The 20,792-nt window shown below is 49.8% G+C and overlaps 1 protein-coding gene across 1 annotated transcript in view; it reads right to left on the minus strand.

The window, feature by feature from the left end:
* The window catches only part of ITGA11 (integrin subunit alpha 11), a 97,660-nt gene that overhangs the window by 61,173 nt on the left and 15,695 nt on the right, over nucleotides 1-20,792 (minus strand). Inside the window, exon 2 of the mRNA XM_021709348.1 lies at nucleotides 13,504-13,615. Coding sequence (XP_021565023.1) covers nucleotides 13,504-13,615 — 112 coding nt within the window. The remainder of the gene's footprint in view (nucleotides 1-13,503; nucleotides 13,616-20,792) is intronic.

The following is a 20,792-nucleotide window of genomic DNA, read 5'->3' on the forward strand; positions in this document are numbered from 1 at the left end:
GTCCCAGGACTGGCCTCGGCCTGTCCCTGGTCACCCAGCTGTGTGAGCATCGGAAGTCACCTGAGCCCTTGCAGACATGGCTTTGTGCTCTAAGGCCCAGGTATGCCCAGCCCCTGCCCAAGAAGACGAATGTCCAACTCCATCCTCCCAGCCTCTGGGGCTCACGCTCCTTGTGCCTGTGGGCCTGCCAGGGTCGGCCGGGTGGCTTGGCCTGGGGCCCTAGGCCACACAGTTGTTTCTCTCTCTTTCTCTCTGTCTCTGTCTCTGTTTCTGTCTCTCTCTTTCCTTGTCTCTCTCTTGTCTCTCCATCTGTCTTGTCTCTGTCTCTTTCTCTGTCTCTCTTGTTCCTCCCTCTCTCCCTCTCTCTCTTTGTCTCATCTTTCTGTCTCTGTCTTTCTGCCTCGCTCTCTGTGTCTGTCTCGGTTTCTCTCTCTTTCCTCATCTCTCTCTGTCTCTCTCTCATCTGTTTCTGTATCTCTCTCTTATCTCTGACTCTCTTTCTCTCTGTCTGTCTCTTCTTTCTCTGTCTCTTTCTCTCTGTTTCTCTTTCTTCCCCACTCTCTCCCTCTCTCTCTGTCTCTCTCCCTGTCTCTTTCTCTCTCTCCCTTCTCCCTCTCTCTCCTTCTCTCTGTCTCTCTCCCTGTCTCTCTTCCTTTCTCCCCCCTTTCTCTCTGTCCCTCTCTGTGTCTCTCCCTGTCTCTCTGTCTCTCTCCCTCTCTCTGTCTTTTTCTTTCTCTCTGCCTCCCTCTTTCCCTCACTGTCTTTCTCTCTCTCTCTCCCTGTCCCTCCCCCCCACTTCTCTCTCATGCACCCTGTGGTTTCATCCCATCCTGGGCTTTGCTTCACAGTGATTTATCCTTTAACCAGAATGAGTCACGGTGCTGGATTCCATTTCAAGAGGAAACTGCTGAGGGCACTTACGGTGGTGTTGGGCGCCTGGTCTGGGCTGCGCTGGGAGAGAGTTGGACCGACGCTCAGCAAGACTCACACAGGCCAAGGCCCAGGCTTCCTTGACCCAACAGCAGCCCTGTCGCCCATGGAGATGGACAGACCTGATGAGACCAGCCTTTCCACCCAGCCAACAGGCCCGGGCCCTTTCTTGGAAACACCTGCCCCCTGCGGACACCACATCCCCTCTTGGGGTGGAGGAGGCTGCGTAGGGAGCAAACTCATGCCACATCTGCCCACAGGACACTTGACACACTGTCTCTGCCTCATCAGAAACATTGGGAGGCGTGTCACCACACCCATTTTACAGACGCAGAAACTGAGGTCCAGAAACAGGGTGATGGGCTGGAGTCCCCAAGGATGGACAAGTGCAGGGCTGGAAGGAGGATACCACCCAGGCCTGAGTTTCTGTGCAGCTTCGACAGCCCTATAGTGAGGGGCTGCTTGCCGTGCCTACACCCGCTGAGACAGAAGACCGTGCAGCCCAAGCCCTGCCCCATGCTGTGGGAGGGTCACACAGGAGCATGGGAGCCCGAGGCCCGGGGAGTAGGCGCTGGCCAGGCGGAGGGCATGCCCAGCTGAGGCATGGCAGCTGTGTCTTGAACACTGATCCCTCATGGGTCACTTTTACAGGCCACTGAAATGCCCCCATTAGGGCTCCCGGGTTTAGACATGGGAGACCCTGGTGGAAAGGCACACGTGGTGTGTGAAACTACTTGACCTGGGGAGGAGTTAGTTCAGGTGGACACCACTGGCAAGTCTTGGGACATGGTGGCCACATGTTGTCCTCCTGGTCCCACCCCGGCCCCTCCTCACTGACTCTGGGCTCCCCACAGCCCCACATGGAGCTCAGATGTCCCCAGGCCTGCGATTCTTGGAGCCTGGGAAGTCCAGGGAGGTGTGTCCTCGGTCCCTAGCCAGGCCCACTGAGTCAGAGGCCATTGGTAGGCCTGCAGGGTGCCTGCTAGGCTGGAGAGTGTTCCTGAGAGGGGTTGGTTCTGGGCATTTTGCACGTGTGATGGCACATTCTTGGGATGGACTCAGGCTTCTCTGTGTATGTTAATGTACATTGCGAATGTTCCCACCACCCAGGCTTTGGTCCTGGGAGAGGCTGCCCAGTGCTGTCAGGGCTTCTAGGAGAAGCATCCTGGCTGCTGCTTTCATCCGGAGCTGACAAGCTCTGAGGGGCTGCACGCACTCCCCTTCCTTGCAATCCCTTCTCCTTCCCTGCCCTCTAGGACATAGCACCTCCTTTGGGCTCCTCTCTGTACCTTCTCTCCCTCCTCCCTGATCCGTGGCCGTCTGGAGGTTCCTCCCCATCTGGCCTCCTCCTCCCTCCTCCCTGCCAAGGGGCACTCCCAATGTACGTCTGGGTCCCAGCTCTCCTCCCCCTGCCAGACTGGAGGCCCAGTCCCCGGCCACCAGCTGGCCATCTGTACCCGGGTGGTCCTTGGATGTGTCAGATCACTGGGTCCAAGGTTGACTCCCTTGCCCCTACAGCCTGCACCCTGCTGCTGGGCTTTGCTTTGTGCTAAGGACGCCCCTGTCCTCCCCATTGGTGAGATGTATCCTCGGTCACCTCATCCTGTGTCACCTCCAGCTTTACCTCCTCCTATTGTCACCCAGCGCAGTCTACTCCAGCCATTCATGCCATTCCCTGAACATTCCATGCATGTTTCCACCTCAGAGCCTTGGCACCTGCCATTCTCTCATCTAGAATGCACTTTGCTTGGATATCATCCATGACAGTCTCAGGCTCTCGCTGTCCTTTAGTCTCTGGTCCATCACCCTGTCTTTGAGGCCTTGTTTGGCAGTCTGTATCGACAGTCCTCACCTCGACCACCACCCTAGACCACCTGCCCTGTTTCTCTGATGCACAGACACCCACTGACAGAGGATGGACACATGGACAGTCTGCCTCGTCCCCCTGGAAGAAGAGCCCCTTCAGGGTAGCAACCTTGCAATTCTGTTCAGTGTTAAATTCCTAGTACTTTTCACAGGAATTCAGGAAGTGTTCACTGAATGAATGAGTGAACTACTGATGCACATGAAGCATGCCTTTCTCATGTCCCATCCCTTCACCCAAGTGCCCCCTCTGCTCCCCTGGACTTCCCCAGCCTCCCCACTGGACTCCCACCTTCAGGGACTACTCCCTCATTCCAACCTCCACAGGGTAACCAAGTTGACCACCCGAAATTCAACTCTGCTGAGCCACTCTCCTGCTCTAAAACCTCCAACAGCTTCCCAGGGCCTCCCTGATCCAGGCCCTTACCCTGGCACTAGGAGCCTCTGGTAGGATTCTCGCCCTCCCAGTTTTTGGCCTCCCTGCCCTGCCTTCTGCAACCACGTGGGATGGGGTCCTTTCTCTACACGTGGTTACATATTTTCCACCTCTGGATTATTTTTTTTAAAATTTTTTTCTGTAGAGATGGGGTCTTGCTATGTTGCTCAGACTAGTCTCAAACACCTGACCTCAAGTGATCCTCCTGTCTTGGCCTCCCAAAGTGCTGGGATTGCAGACACAAGTCACTGTGCCTGGCCATCCCGTGTCTACTCAGAACATGGAAAGCCCACCATCTGGAAGCCCCTCCTTGCAGCCCTTTCTCAGTGTTTCCCCTCAACCCCCGTGGAAATGAGCTCTTCCTTGCTTTCAGGGGTCAGCAGCATATCAGGTGGGGACAATGATTCCCGGCCAGCCTTGGGGCTGGGTTGCTCTGTCCCATGTCCCCTTGGGACTAGGCAGGCCCTGTTCAAGGCTGGAGCCCTGCCTCTGACACTTACTGATTATGTCACCTCTGGATTCTCAGGTGTCTTGCCTGTGAAATGGGTACACGCCACTTCCCTTACACGTTGCCGGTGTCCCTGAGCCTGCACCTGGACATCTCTGTGGTCTCTTGCTCTAAGGTTCCCTTGGGACCTCTTGGGGACTGGCAGGCTTTGCTCCCGTGTCCTGGAGGGCAGCAGGCAGAACATCCTGCCCTGCCGGGAGCTTCTCTCTCCAGGGGCGAGATCTTCAAGACAGATGTGAAATGCGGGCTCAGGGCTGTCTCTTCTCGGTGCCAAGAGGCTTCTTGCTCCAGGGGCCAGAGGCTTGGACTGGCCTCTGTAGACCCTGCCTTCGGCACTTTCGAGACATCAGAGGGTCCTGAGCCTACCAATTTTATTTCTTCAGTGTACGTGCGTGGGAGTCATGGGGATTACATTTCTCTGAAAATATACAAGGGATTGAAAAACTGGAGCAGAGAACACTTGGTCCAAGAGGAATGTGTTTTCTTGTTCCTTCTGGGGCATCTGTGAGTATTGTTACTGTTGCTGAAACCCAGGCGTGCAGAAAACTGTTCAAGATGTCTGAAGCACCATTGCAGGCAGCATGGCCTTGTCTGCGTTCTGAGCTGGGGGCGCGGGGAGTGGAAGGGAAGGGAATGGGTTAAGAAAGTAAAGTGGCGGCACCCCCCAGACTGCCTCTCCTCATCCAGTCATTTACTCTGTGCCCTCACCATCCAAAGGGGTTCACACCAGGTAAATGAGCATATCCCTTGGTGCCCGGGCTGGGGGACAGCTGGCGGCTCCTTCTCTGGGGACAGTGCTGATACCTGGGCTGGGGGGGTGCCATTCTCACACACTGGCAAGTCTCTATCTTATATCCAGTTAGCCTCTGAGTCCTAGTCTCCCTGCTGGGGTCTCCTGGGGATCTCTTAAAAACACAGATCCAAGGCCAGGTGCAGCGCCTCATACCTGTCATCCCAGCATTTTGGGAGGCCAAGGAGGGAGGATTGCTTGAGCCCAGGAATTCAAGACCAGCCTGGGCAACATAGCAAGATGTCGTTTCTACTAAAAATCTAAAAATTAGTCAGGTGTGGTGGCACACGCCTGTAGTCCCAGCTATTCTGGAGGCTGAGGCAGGAGGATCACTTGAGACCAGGAGATCGAGGCTGGAGTGAGCTGTGATCATGCCACTGCACTCCAGCCTGGGTGACAGTGAGACCCTTGACTCAAAAAAAAAAAAAGATAGCAATAAAAACCTAGATCCCTGCCCCCCAGGGACCCAGGAGAGGCAGACCAAGGCCTGGGCACTCTGCCTGAAGGGTTGAAGCCAGGTCCACACTTGGAGGCAAGCAGAGCTTGGTCAGAGGAGCCTCCCATCTGGTCCTAGCCACTTGGGTTCAGGTTTAGCTGTAACTGACTCCATCCTCACTGCGGTTTTGGGTGTTCTTTGATTTAGTCCAGCACCTGAGCTGGGCAAGCTCATTCCCATTTTACACATGAACAAACCAAGGTCCAGGGAGGTCAAGAGCTCCTTTGAGGAGGACCAGGAGGCTCTGTGTGTCACTCCCTTGCTCTGTCCTTCCTATGCGGCACCTGGTGACAATCAACACACCCCATGGACAGTGCACCGCAGTCAGCTGGCAGCCCCTAGACTACATCAGCGTCAACCTCTCTCTTTCCGTGATCAACACTTGCAGGGGCCCAGACCTGAGTACAGGTCTTGAAACGTGGCCCACAAGACACGGAACACGGGGGCTGGGGAGGAGGCAGGGAGGGGAAGACCACAGGTCCAGAGAGGCTTGGGAGTTCCTGTTTGTTCCCCAGGCCCCCACGGTCACTGCCTCCACTGGGCAGGGAACACGCTTGACCCAGTGGATGCAGTCGGCACCACCCCGACAACCTGCGGCACCTGCCCCCTCCCATGATCCTCCGGCTGCGCTCAGGTCAGCAAAAGCCACCGGCAGTGGCTCTGTCATCTTCTGCTCCTCTAAGCCCAACCTCCAGGACCCTGTTAGGATGTCCCAGAGATCCCAGGCGCAGACTCTGACCAAGGTCCTGTGTGAGGAAGACCCCAAGGTAGCTGCTCTCGGGCTGTGGGGGAAAGCTGATGTCCAAAGGGGAGATGGCTGTGGACTCAGGTGGCCCCAACACAAACGAGAGGGATATACGCCATCAGAGAGAAGGTTCAAAAGGGGAAGGCCATTTCAGACTGGGAGAAGGATCCAGAAAGTCTTCGTGGAGAAAGTGGCCTCCAAAGATGAATGTAATGAACACCAGCTCATCTTTCGCCTTGAATTGTTTTTAAATTATTTCAAGGATATTATTACTGTTGCCTTAACTGGTCTGCGACTCACTTGGGAATGAAACCATGTTTTACTCATATCAGTATTTTGCAGAGTCTAGGAACATTTATTAACAGATGCTCAAATAAACAACCTTGGTCAAAATAAGTTCTGGGTTGGAAAAGCTGGTTTAATTTAATCTTCAGTCCTTCCTAGCATGTAAACAACATGGGTACTGTGCATCTCAGGCCTGGACTAGGGGAGAGAGGGTCAAGTCATTCATTCCGTCTCTCACAGTAAGTTCTTTGAGCACCTATTGAATGCCAGGAATTATACCCCTAATGTCAGGAAGAAAGATAATGACACAGGCGACCACTGTCCCATTTGATTAGTTCTGTGACAAGAAAAACGCAGAATTCCATGAGGGCAGCCAACATAGGGATGGAAAGGGATGATCCAAGGAGGCTTCTCAGAGGAAGTGACATCTGAGTTGATAAAAGAATATGAGCTGGGTGCAGTGGTTCACGCCTGTAATCCCAGCACTTTGGGAAGCCAAAGTGGGAGGATTGCTTGAGTTCAGGTGTCCAAGACCATCCTGGGCAACATAGCAAGATCTCATCTCTACAAAAATAAAAAAAAATTAGCTGGGCATGGAGGCACACACCCATAGTTTCAGCTAGTCAGGAGGCTAAGGAGGGAGGATTGCCTGAGCCCAGCAGGCTGAGGCTGTGGTAAGCCATGATCATTGTGCTCATGCCACTGCACTCTAGTCTGAGTGACAGAGTGACACCCCTGACTCAAAGAAGAAAAAATAATATGAAAGAGGACTTTCAATCCCAGCCATAAACAACTAAGGAAGCGAGACAAAATAGACAAAACTACTGTTTTCTGGCACTGGGTAGCAATCAATGCCACCATCAATACTTGTGGGGAGGGTGGAGTTGAGCCCATGCTCACCCAGCTTTCTCTCGGAAGACATTCTCCTTGCTGCAACACAAGGAAATAGGGTCCAGAGAGTAGTAGTATTGCTGGATGGAGACAACAGTGATTGGAGCTGGGCAGGCAACAATGACTCAGATTTGAGAGGGACAGGTACTTTTTAGAAAGGGGAGTCCCCAAAGCTCTGCCAAGTTTCCCTCAGGTTCTCGGCTGACTGTTACCTGGAAACACACAGTGTGAGACTCTGAAAAAAATCTATCAGGAAATAGCCCCTGGGAGCATAGACTCTGGAGACTGCCCCCAGTGTTGCAAGGAGGTGTTGGGGTTCTTGACCACCAGGATGGAGAGACCTTAGTGAATACTCTGGGCTTTCCTTTGAGACCCCAGAAGATCTATGCTCTAAGAGTAAAGACCACAAACCAGGAATGAGGGCAAAACTAGCTTAGACTTGTCCTGGCCAAGGCCCTAGCCATGCCTTGATAAAATTTAGACTATTTCACTAGTAACCTAACTACCTGTCAGAACAAAAGGTAGTATTCCTTAAAGGAAGGTAACAGAAACCATAGCCTCTATAATGTAACAGCCATAATATTCAGCATAGAATTTAAAAAAATTACTAAACAAGAAAAGACTTGGGGAAAACTGATAACTAACTAATAACCATAAGACAAAATAGTCACTAGAAGCAGACCAGAGATGATCTGAAGTTAAACAACAAGAACATCAGAATAACAATTTGGACTAATATATGAGAAAAGATGGAATAAAAGATGAACACATGGGATAAAGATAGATTATTATGACATATTAGAATCTGTAAAAAGAGAATCAAATGGAAATTCAGAACTTGCAAAATTAAATCTGTGTCATAAAGAATATGTTGGATGGGTTTAGCTGCATGCTGGATACAGCAGAAAGCAGTATTCTGACCTTGAAGATACATCAATAGAAGATGTCTAAATGGAAGCATAGCAGGAGGAAAGTGAGATGAAAAGTTGAACAGTGACATGAGAAATATGGCAAGAAGGCCTAACCCACACAGTGGATGCTCAGAAAGAAAACGAAAGAAATGGGGCAGAGGCTATATTGGAAAGAATGAAGGTGGAGAATTGTCCAAATTGGATGAAAAGCAATTGCAGATTCAAGAAGCTTAGGAAACCCTAAACAGAACCAGTACAAAGAAAATGACACTTAGTCAAACTGCTGACATTGAAGACAAACAGGAAACCAATCATAGGAGAAGGCCTACATCATATACATCATAGTCAAACTGCTGACATTGAAGACAAACAGGAAACCAATCATAGGAGAAGGCCATGTTACATTCAACAGAACAATGGTGAAATGAAAGCTTGGTATTGCAACAGAAACTGTAAGGCCAGAAGACAATGAATTGACACTGTAAAGTGCTAAAAGAAAAAAACTGTCAACCAATACTCTATACCCAGATAAGATATAATTCAAAAATTAAGATGAGATAAACATGTGCTCAGACAAAAAGATCAAAAACCCAACTCCCAAGGCTAAAAGAGCCACTGTCAGCAGTTCTTTGGCTAAAAGAAAATTACCTCAGGTGAGAGCACATAACTGTAGGAAAAAAATGAAGAGCACCAGAAAGTGTAGCTATGTGGGTAAACAGACATTATTATTTACAGTTTAAAGCAATAATAATAATGTCTTGTAGAATTTATGATGTATGCAAAGGTAATATGCATGACAAAAATAGCACAAAAGATTAAAAAATTTTTTGTGTTATTTAGGAAGTGGCATAAATACTAAAGTAGGTTGTAATAAATCGAGAATGCACATTGTAGTTTCTACAATGAACACTTAAAAAAATCAATAAAAGAAGTTAAAAAGCTAACAGAGAAGAAAAAATATTCAAAATACTTGAATAATTCAAAAAAGTTCAGAAAGGAGAAATAAAGGGATAAAAATAGATGGAAAAATAGAACACATATGGCAAGACAATAGACTTCAACCCAGCGATATCAGTTATTGATGTTAAATGAAATTAGCCCATTAAAAGGCAAGAATTGTCAGACTGGATTAAGAACACTATCTGCTGTTTAAAAAAGAAATACTTTAAATATAAGGATACAGAAAGATTGACAGCAGAAGGATTAAAAGACAAGGATTAAAAGGATTAAAAGACAGAGTACACAAAAATTTACAAAAAGACACTAGGTATGCCTACATTAATGTCAAAGTAGACTTTAGAAAAAAAAAATGATAAAGAGAGACATTTTATAATGACAAATGAGTTTATTCAACAGGAATATACAATAGTCCTAAATTTGTATATGCCTAATTAACATAGCTTCAAAATACAGAGGGTGCCAAAAAACTGTATGCACATTTTAAGAAAGGAAAAACTATATTACAATTGTAATACTCGATATATACCGATAACAAAAGATTAACACAAGTCATGTTTGACTTCTGCAATTACAAGAGGTGCTCAAAGTGGTTACCATCAGCGTCCAGATACTTCTGCTTATGACGAACCCAAAGGAATACATAGATAACATCTCTTAAAAGGTGTATACATTTTTGGCACCCCCAATATAAAGCAAAAGCTGGCAGAAGCCAAAGAGGAGACAGGCAAATCCCCAAGATGCCTGGAGATTTTAGTTCAACTTTCTCAGAAACTGATAAAATATGCAGACAAAATAATAATAATAATTAAGGAGGGAGTTGATTTGAACAATACAACCAAATTGACCTAATTGATATATAGATATAGAAGTAATACTCAATAAAATGTAGAATGGACCACCTTTCAAGTATGCTGGAAATTTGCCAAAATAGACCATATCCTCAATCATAAGATGGTATTAACATATATTACGAAATTTAAACTATGTGTCTCTTTTGGCCACTGTAGAATTAAATTAGAACTCTAACAGAAAGAAAAATAAAACAATTTCCAAGTATTTGGAAATTAAAATGCACATTTCCAAATAACTCATGAGTCAAAGAGGAAATCACAATGGAAATTAAAAATTATTTTAGTCTCAATGATAATGAAAACATCAAAATTTGTAGGATGTAGCTAAAGCAATGCTAGAAGAAATTTATAACCTTATGTGGATATATTAGAAAAGAAAGGGTCAGAGAATCAACGATATGCAATAGAGAAAAATCAATAAAGACCAAAGCTGATCCTTAGAAAACATTCATGAATTGATCTACCCATAGCAAGACTGATCAAGAGCAAGAGAGACAATAGCAATTATCAATAAGAGGAATACAAAAGAGGGTGTCACTAAAGAGTTAAGACATTTGGCTAATATGGATAGTATTTTGTCAGTTACATTTGAACAAAATGGACAAATTACTTGAAATCACAAATTACCAAAATTAACACAAGAAACAATAGGAAATCTAAATAGCCCATTATCTTTAAGAAATTGAAACTATAATTAAAAATCTTCCCACAAAGGAAATTCTAGATACTATACTGGTAGATTTTTCCAAACATTTATAAAAAAATAAAACAGACTGTATGTTTTACCAGATAATAAAAAAAGTGAGAACATATTCAACACATTTCTTTGAGGTCTGAATAACTGTTATACCAAAATCTGATGAAGGCATTACTAAAAGGAAAGAAAATTTATAGGCCAATGTACCTCATGAAATAAAAAAGACACAAATACCTCACAGAAACAAAATTCCTGAGACTATTTATGGGAGACTACAAGGTAACTGAATGAGATTTATCCTAGAAGTGTTGGTTTAATACTAAAAAAAAAAATCAATCAGTGTAACTAACCATATTAACAGAATAAAAAACCATATCTCAATTGTTGCAGAAAAAAGCATTTGATAACATTTAATACCTATTTGCTATTTTTTTTTTGAGTCGGAGTCTCACTCAGTCGCCCAGACTGGAGTGCTGTGGCTGCTCCTGGCCACTGCAGCCTCGACCTGCTGGGCTCCGGCGATCCTTCCGCCTCAGCCTTCCAAGCAGCTGGAACTACAGGCGCGCGCTACCATGCCTGGCTAATTTTTGATTTATTGTAGAGATGAGGTCTTGCCAAGTTGCCCAGGCGGGTCTTGAGCCCGCGGGCTCAGGCAATCCACTCACCTCAGCCTCCCGAAGGTGCAGGATTACAGGCTGAGCCACCGAGCCTGGCCCTATTTACTATTTTTAAAAAATGACCTCAGGAAACTAGGAGTAGAAAAGAACTTCTTTTCTACTTCACAAAGAAGGATATCAAAATGGACAGTAAATTCATGAAGAGTTGCTCAATATCATTAGCAAGTAGGGAAATGTAAATTAAACCCACATTGAGATACTACCACACACAGCCAGAATACTTGAAATGGAAATAACAGATAATACCACGTGTTGGGAAGAACGTGGAACAATCAGAACTCTCTTGTTTTACTAGAAAGAGTTGAAATAGGTGGGCCAATTTGGAAAATATGCTGAGCAGATACCTTCAGAGGTATCTACAATGAATAAATTAATAAACTACAGTTAACATCTAATTTAATTATAAAATATTGACATTTCCCTAATGAAAATAAGAAGAGAATACTTAGTATCACCACCTCTATTTGTCCTTGTACTGAAAATCCTAACCAGTGCAATTAGGCAAGAAAAATGAAGTTATGAAAATCATAAAAGAAGAAATAAAGTTGTAATTATTTTAGACAATTTGATTGTATACATAGAAAATCCAAAATAATCTACAAGGAAGCTTTTAGAAATAATAAATGACTTTAGTAAAGTTGCTGGATATAACATAATATACAAAAATCAATTGTATTTTTATATACTGGCAGAAAATATTGGAAAATGAAATAAGAACATTTTATTTTTAATAGCATAAAATGTAAGTATGTAGGAATTAGTGTAATAAAAGATGTGCAATACTTGCATTGAAAGTTTCAAAGCATTACTGAGAGAAAAATTTTTTAAGTGACTAAATACATGTTCATAAATTAGAAGATAGTATTATTAACATTTCATTTCTCCTCAGATTTATCTATAAAAGTTTAATCTGTAAATTCACTGCAATGCTCATCAAAATCTCAGCAAATTTTATTCAAGGAAAATTGACAGGCTAATTTCAAAATTTATATAGAAGTATAAAGAATTTAGCATAGTTTAACAATATTCTCAAAGAAAATTGAACATAGAAAACTCACACTGCCTGACTTCAAGACTGATTTTAAAGTTACAGTGACTAAAGGAGATTTTACTGGCACAAGCTGGATAAATAGACCAATGTAATAAAACAGAGTCAAGAAATAGACCCACATAGTATGGTCACCTGATTGCTGACAAAGATGACACTAGAACTGAGTGCGAGAAAACAGTATTATAGCAAATGGTGCCAGATCAATTAGATATTCAGAGGGAAAATAAATACTCCAAACCTTTCATCTTTAGCTCACACCTTAAATAAAATTAATTTGAGATGAGTCATGGACCTCAATGAGAAAGTGAAAACATCAAGCCTTCTAGAAGAAAACAGAGGAGAGTGTCTTCACAATTTTTGGGAGAGTCAAAGATTTCTTAAGTAGGATACAGAAAAAAATATCAAGCACACAGAGATTGATAAATTATGCTTTATTAAGGTTAAGAACTTCTGTTCCTCAAAAAATACCATTAAGAGAATGAAAAGACCAGCCCCAGAGTGGGACAAGTTGTCTGCCATGCCTCTATCTGACAAGGGCTTCGTATATAGGACATAGCCTTTGAAGTCCCGTAAGTCACTCAGAAAAAGATACCCTGCACTGTTTTAAAAATGGGCAGAAGGCCTGATGCATCACTTCACAAAGAAGGATATCAAATGGACAGTAAATTCATGAAGAGTTGCTCAATATCATTAGCAAGTAGGGAAATGTAAATTAAACCCACATGGAGATACTACCACACACAACCAGAATGCTTGAAATGGAAATAACAGATAATACCACGTGTTGGGAAGAACGTGGAACAATCAGAACTCTCTTGTTTTACTAGAAAGAGTTGAAATAGGTGGGCCAATTTGGAAAATATGCTGAGCAGATCCTCCTAGGATTAAATATATACTCAACAAAAATGAGAACATGAGCCTGTCAGCAGATGGGCACAAGATTGCTAACAGCAGCTCTATTTCAAACAGCCCAAAATGGAAACAATCCAAATCCCCTCCCCGTTGTCCCCTGACACCGTATTTCAGCCTGTGAGGACACGCACATCCAACCCCTCGCAGACACCCCTCCCCAAATAGCCAGGACTGGAGGTGAGACCTTGAGGCCCTGGGGGGATGGGAGGGGCTGCCTATGGTCCTCATGTGCCTGCTCCCCGTGCTTTCACATAACTCAGAGAAGGAGGGCTCATTCATCTCCATTTCACAGACGAGGAGACCGAGGGCCCGAGGGACTGAACGCTCGGGCCTTCATGGTCAAGGGCAGAGCCCGTGTAGCCTCTGCCTTGCCAGGACCCGATCAAGTCACTGGAAACAGGAGTGTCTACTTGGGAAGACCAGGTGGGTGGTGCGGGGCACTGGGCAGTGGGAGGGCCAGGTGTGGGCACCATGGGTGGCTGGGTGGCAACCTCACTCACCACTTCTTGCCACTGATGTCATGCTGCTGCACTGTGTAGCCAAAGAAAGCAGTCCTGGAGCCAGTGATGATCTGTGGCTTCCTAGTGTCCATGTTGAAGGTGTCCGTGAACCCTGCAGGGGGAGGAGAAGGAGAGGGTCAGACAAGCAGAGAAACAGGCCCTGGGGTGGCAGATCCATGAAAGTTAAACATATACAACCTTACAACTCTGCACTTCTGCCCCTGAGCACGCACCCAATAAACATGAGGACATAAGCCCACCAAAAGGTGTGTGCAAGAATGTTAGTAGCAGTTCTATTTTAAATAGCCCAAAATGCAGCTGGGTGCGGTGATTCATGACTGTCATCCCTGGACTTTGGGAGTCCGAGGCAGGAGGATCACCTGAGTTCCAGGAGTTCAAGACCAGCCTGGGCAACATAGTGAGACCTCATCTCTATGAAAAAAATCTAAAAATTAGCCAGGTGTGGTGGTGTGTGCCTGTAGTCCCAGCTACACAGGAGGCTGAGGTGGAAGGATCGCCTGAGCCCAGGAGGTCCAGGCAGTGGTGAGCCGTGATCGTTCCTCTGTGCTCCAGCCTGACTCTGACTAGGAAAATAAATCCAATAACCCCAAATGGAAACAATCCAAATGTAAAAGAAGTAGACGCATTGTGGTCTATTAAGACAATGGAGTGCTACTGGTCACTCCATTGTCTTAATAAACCACAATGCGTCTACTTCTTTTACAGAAGTGAAAGTGTGAGTTGCGATAGCCAGTGACTTGTTAAACCTCCCAGACATGGTATTGAGTGAAAAGTCAGGTGCACACAGGCACCCGCTGCAGGATTTCATCTAACGTGATGCTCAAATCATGCAAAGCGAATCTGTTCCCTGTGCTGGGAATGCTCTTCCCCCTACTGCCTGCATGTCCTCGTGGCACTGATCGCAGGACGCTATGTGGCACATCTACTTGTCACTGCACTGAAGCTGACATCTCATGAGAGCCTATATTCTCTCAGCTCCTGGGATGCTGCTATGCTCTCCCTGCTGGGCCTCAGGGCCTGGACGTTGGGTGACTGATGACCAGAGATCAGGACCCCCGGGCAGGATGTTCCTCCCCTCCATGACAGAAGGGGAAGAAGAGCTTCCTGGGCACAGACATGCTCCAGACAACGGTCAGGCATGTGGTCCTGATGTCACGTGGTTTGGTAAAGTTTCACAGCAGCCTGGGGCAGATGTAACCAACCTCAGGGGTGGAGAGTTGGCCCCAAATCACTCGCTAAGAAGAGATGGGACAGGAACACAACCAAGTAGCTTGGGTGCTGGGTGCCCCCTCCCCAGGGGACCAGCCCTCCCTAGGAAGCACCTGCTGGGAGAGGAAATTCTTTTTAGAGAGGAGGGTCTCTCACTTCTGCTTAAGGTGGCCCCTGCTCTACCTTTGGTTCCAGTTGGGAAAAGAAACAGAGAGAAGGCAGGTGCCATGTGCCCATCCTGTGGCCAGGCCAGTGCCTGTCTTCCCTGGCTATCCCCAGTGAGGCTCTCCCTTGGGCTCTGTACAGGACTGGCCCTGCCCCCCCAGTGTCCCCAGCAAGTTGTCCTCCCTTGGGGCTCTGCACAGGACTGGCCCTGTCCCCCCAGTGTCCCCAGTGAGTTGTCCTCACTTGGGGCTCTGTGCAGGATTGGCCCCGCCTCCTCCCAGTGCCCCCACCCCAGCCACACTGAGGGCAGGATTAATGGAATCTGGCCATGAGGAGCAGGCATTCTGGTTTCTTCCCCAGAGACTATACGGCATTTGCCTTTGACCAAACCAAACCAACCAGAGAACAAATTTCCTGAAAATGATGTCAAGCCTGTCTCTGCCCTTGGCCTCAGCACGACCCCGGCCTTCTCCAACGCAGGCATTCCGGTGCTGGGAATGTGCCCTTCTCAGGGATTTACGACCCCCAAGACCAGTCACACAAACAGAGCTGTTCCCGCCAGGAACCCGCAGGCCATGGTGCGCTGGGAGCCGGGCTGGGCAGCCGGCCACCTCCTGCCCTTGATATGGATGACAGAGGAAGCCACAGGCCCGGGCTGCTGTCCTGCAGAGCGGGGCCCAAATGATGTCAGCGGCTGCTCCTCTCAGGTCTTATCTGTATCCTGCACAAGGTGCCGGTCAGTCCCAGGAAGGGACAGGGCCATGGAGCAGCTGAGGTGCCATGGGGCTCCCCGTTCTCCAAGTCACTGGTGCAGGTTAAGGTGGGGTCATGGCCTGCCACCAGGTGGGGCAGCCACAGTCCTGGGCGCCAAGGGATACTGGCCAAGGAGGGCAGCTACCAGTCATTCATAAAGTCCACGGGAGTGTCTACTTCTACCTGAGGTGCTGTTCAAGTGCCTCCCCCACTTTCCAAATGCCTCCACACAGCCCTGACTGTCTTGTGTGCACTCCCTGCCTTGTCTTGTGTGCACTTGCCCTGGGCCTCTTTTCTGCTCCCCAGACACGCCTTCCTCTCTCGGCCGTGGGGTCTTTGCATGTGCTGTTTGTTCTCTCCTGAGCCTCTCATGAACTCCCATCATCTTAAGAGCCAGAGCCAGTGCCACGTCCTCCATCACCTCCTCCAGGAAGCCTCCAGGGCACCTCGGTCATATCAGATTCTGCTGAATGCTCTTGCCACTCCTGCACCCCACCAACGGGTGACTAGCTCCTTCTTTTCTCATCTTAGCCAGTCATTACACTCAATGGTGTGACTGTAGGTCCCCCGTCCCACACTAGGGACTCTGATCCCAGGAGGACAGGACAGGTCCAGCACAGGTCCCAGGGACTGAGGCATGAGCAAAGCAGGAAGAGAGTATGGCCCCCAGATGTCTAGCAAGGTGGCCCACAGGAAGTGCAAGGAAAAAGTGGACGCCAAGTGAAAAGCTGTAGTCACTAGAAAGGGGAGGGCCGCTGGGGACTGGGGGTCTGGAAGCTTCTAGGAAGAAGGCAGGCAGACCGGAGGAAGTAGGCAGGCCTTGATGGTGGGATGGTGGGGCCAGGGAAGAAGAGGACAGTCTGCCTGGACAGGGCATCAGGGATGGCCAGGCCCTCTGGCCAGCCTGCCTCTTTGGGGACGAGGCCGGTCTGGGGATGGCATGAGCTCTCAGGTCAGGACTTGGGAGAATCTCAGAGAGTGTCTGGAAGTGCTCTAAGCAGAGCACCAAGCCCATGGCAAAGCTGGATGCGTGAGCACCTGACAACTCTTGCTGGGTGGAGCTCAGTCAAGTGCGCCGTTCCCTGAGCTACTTTGGGACCTTAGGCATGCAGGAGACTTCCTTCCCACACCTGGGGGGCCAGCTCAGATGACACCTCTGCCACCGAGTGGTCTTTCCTCCGGGGTCACAGCCCCTTGGCAGGGGCTGCCCCAGTGCCTGCTGCCCTTTGCCTGGATGGCAGTTGCTCCCACTGGTCTTGCTCTCATGCCGGGTTAAGGCTACACTGCTCAACGTCACGTCCAGGAGCAGCCTGTCATCTTTGCTTAGTGCCTAAAAGACACGGACAGACTTGCCTGCTAGGTCTCCCACGGAGAGCCTGTTTCCGGAACCTGTACCCTCTGGCTTCCTCCTGCCTCAGTTTAACTCATAGCTCTTGACTTGGGCACTGAGCATCCCCTACCACTTAGATAACAATCATAAAAGCATGGCATCCATGCACATGGCGCTTAGGAGGTATCTGGCTCTATCCTGGATGGATTTTAATGCTCACAACAAACTTTTGGAGTAAGACTATTATGATTGTCATTTTACAGGTGAGAAAACTGAGGCACAGAGAGGATCAGCAACTGGCCATGATCACACAGCCAGGAAGGGGCAGGTGCGATTCAGGCCTTGTGGCTCTGTGCCATTCAGTTTGCCACCACGTGGCTTGCCCACTTTAGCTGCCTGAGGCCTCCCTGGAGTGACCTCCTCCAGGCCCGTCCTCCTCCGTCTTACCCCATCCTCTCCAAAACCCACCTGTCCTGTGTCCCAGGCACTCAGATCCTGCTTGGAAAGAACGGACGGTGACCCCCATCCCAGCAGGTGGACCTGGGGGACAGGAGACAGAGCCAGACGCTGGGCCTCTAGTGAAGCACCGGATAGAACTGACAGCAGAGGGAGCCAAGCCTTCTGGCCCCCTCCCTGTGCGGGCCAGCCATGCTCCCTGGCTCTGCCCTGCTGGGAGCACCTGTGTAAGCAACACCAGCACTCCTCGGTAGGGAGCTGGGGGGCAGGAGGCAGGTACGTCAGTGTCATTGGTGTCACTGGCCTCTTTCCGGCCTCACATGGGCTCCAGGGACCGCATGTCTAAAAGCAGGTCTCAGATAGGAGAGCAGGAGGGGGATGGGGGGGGATCCATAAAACTGGCCAAGCAAAAAGCCGAGCAGACCCCCTGAGGCTTTGGAGAAAGCCCAGTCCAGGGCGGGGAAGAAACAGGCTCTGAGACCCGAGGCCTGCCTGTGCCTAGCCCCTGCCCTGCAGACAGCCATCCTGGCTATGTCTCCCTTTGCCCTGTGGACCCGCAGCCAGATTGCATGTGCTCCCCCACCCCAGCTGTGTCTCCTTGAGCCCTGGGGGACAGGGGACAGAGCCAGACGCTGGGCCTCTAGTGAAGCACCGGATAGAACTGACAGCAGAGGGAGCTGTACCTCCCCCACCCCATGGACCCCCACCCTGGTTGTGCCTCCTCCTGTCCTTCGGACTCCTGTCCAGTGAGCAAGAGACAGGCAGAGGCTCTAGCTTGGGCCACCAACCTGCCCTTCTGCCCAAGGCACTATCTCAGAGGCCTGTGTAAAGGCACTCCTGGGCCTGGGGGCTTTGCTGGAGGCCGAGGCCCTGGTCCAGGTGCCTGTAAGAGGGACTGGTGATTTAGCAGAGGGTCTGGCAGTGAAGCTCACTGAGCCCAGGGAGGAAGGGCCCTGCCCAGCAGGAGGAGACAATGGGTGCTTTCCCTTGGGGGCTGCTAGGCCAGCAGGGGGTCACACCGGGGAGCTTCTCACTTCTCACGGGTGACTCCTCCTACGTCTCCACGTGGGGGTGCCGAGGGGTATTTAAGTGACAAGATTGGCCGTGTGCACTGAGCCCACCTCCCAGGCTGCTGAGCTGTGAGGACAGACCTGGGTTCTGCGGGGCTCCTTGTCCCCACTCTAGGGCTGGGGCACGGAGTAGCTCATGGAACACACGTTCCTGTGGGCTGGGCTTCAGAACTTCAGACACACCCAGCTGACCTAACCCTGGCTTTATCTCAGTTGGCTGTGTGTCCACACAGAGTTGTGATGCCTCAAGGGCCTCAGTTTCCCCTCTGTAAAATGAGAGGGTCTGGCCCTCTGACATCACAGGCCCAGCCCCACTGCATGTCTAGAAGTTTCTCCCGGCCCAGCACGCAACTGACTCGCAGTTACCAGCATCTGAGCATCTGTCTTGAGTCTCTGCAAACAATTTCAAGTTGGAGGCCAAACACAGAGGAACACGGACTTACTTGGTGTTGGCCTGAGCCAGGCACACTAGGAAGGAAATCTCCAGGCAGAGATGATGACATTTGGCACTTCTGAGTCAAAACAAGGATGAGGACAAGCATCAAACGCTCTGCCTCCCCCAGCCCCCTCCTCTCCCTCACCAGCACCAGGGAGACTTGGCCATGGGCCTCCAGCCCTGGCCCAGCCTCAGACACACTCACATGGCAGGAGGATGAGGCCTTGGGGCCAGGAGATGCAGTCACTTTCCATGGAAGTCCAGCCTAGCCCTGCAGTAGGCTTGTGGGTGGGACACCTGGCTCCCACCAGACCTCTTTACTTCAAAGCTTGTGGAAGCCAGGCTGCTACACTGATCCCTGGAGACATGGCCGGGTGGCCTTAGAATGGCCAGGGCAACAGGCACCTTGGTGAGTAGACAGGGATGGAGGCTGGACTGCTGAAGCTGGAGGCCAAAGGTTGACTTCTGGCCTTCGACCAGCTGGTTCTGGGACTGAAGAAAGGAAACTTGGGAGCACAACACCCCCTCCTGAGAGCCATGACTTGTGCTAAGAACTCACCTGGGCATTGGGGACCTGGGTTCTCTCCTAGACTCTGCCATGGACTGGCTGTGTGACCTTAAACAAGATGCTTGCCCTCTCTGGGCCTCAGTTTCTCAGAGTCCTTTGGACTCATCTCCAAGTGCCTCCCCCAAGGGGAGTAGCCTGGAGACCAGCTCGGGCTCCCCGGCAGGCAGGTGCTATTGCCCACAAGGCTATGTCGGCCGGCTGCCAGGACTGAGGGCATTCCCCCTCCTTGTGCCCAGCATTTGGGTCCAGCAGGTGTCCCCACCTCAAGCCATTCACAAAAGTACTCCTGCTCTTCCCACCCCCATTGCTGGCTGAGCAAGGGCCCGGCCTGCCTGCAGCTAGAATTGGAGGCTATGGCTGAGCCAGCCTGGTGACACCATGCCAACTCTTGCCCAGTCCGGATGCCCTCCTGTGCTTTGGAGCAAACATGCCCAAGCCCGAGTCTTCCCAGGAGGGGGACGCATCATCCACCTGTTTCCAGCCTCTTGACTCATTCATCTTCCATCCCTCCCAGGTGACTGCCCCTGGAGGCCGCCCATCTCTGCTGACTGGGCATTCTCCTCTGCCATGGAGTCCCTCCTGCATCATGTCCCTCTAGCCACTGCTGTCACTGCCAACCACCTGCCTGCCTTTCCCATCTTTGAGTGGGCCTCGTATCTTGGCCTCCCTGGCCTCCATGGGGAGCGTGTGTGTGTGTGTGTGTGTGTGTGTGTGTGTGTGTGTGTGTGTCCAGCCAAGGGATTAACCACTGGGGCTAAGCCAGGGAGAGATTAGGAGAGAGACAGCGTGCTCCTCCCAGTGGGGTCTGGAGAGAAGGAGGCCTCAGTCCATGTGGGTGCTGGACAGGGGCTGACCGGGGAGGGGAGGGAGATGGCTGGCAGCACAGAGGCTTCCAGGGAAAGGCTGCCTGCTCCCCAGGTGTGAGCACTCGCTGGATCTTAGAGTCGCCAGGGGCATTCTCTCATGTGTGAGCTGCTGGTCTGCAGGCCACACCCGTGGCTCTAGGTGAGCGGCTCTGACCCGGGGGCTCACAGCGAGGCCGACTCCACAGGAGCTGCTGTCACGAGGTCCCCCCAGGAGAGCGCAGGGCTACATGCTCTTGAGTGTGAAGTGTGGGGGGAGCCCATCAGTAGTGGGGTACTTCCTTGTGCACACTGAGGGTGGCATCCCCAGATGAGGTCCAGGGTCACTTTCGCGGCTCGTCGATGGCGTGCCGACCTGGGGAAGTGTGTGCTGCTGGGGCCAGCTTGCTGGATGACACCAATGTTCGCCCGAGAGGGG

The sequence above is a fragment of the Carlito syrichta genome, unplaced genomic scaffold, assembly GCF_000164805.1.
Source record: "Carlito syrichta isolate Samal-C Ts95f unplaced genomic scaffold, Tarsius_syrichta-2.0.1 Scaffold179048, whole genome shotgun sequence".
Classification (NCBI taxonomy): domain Eukaryota; kingdom Metazoa; phylum Chordata; class Mammalia; order Primates; family Tarsiidae; genus Carlito; species Carlito syrichta.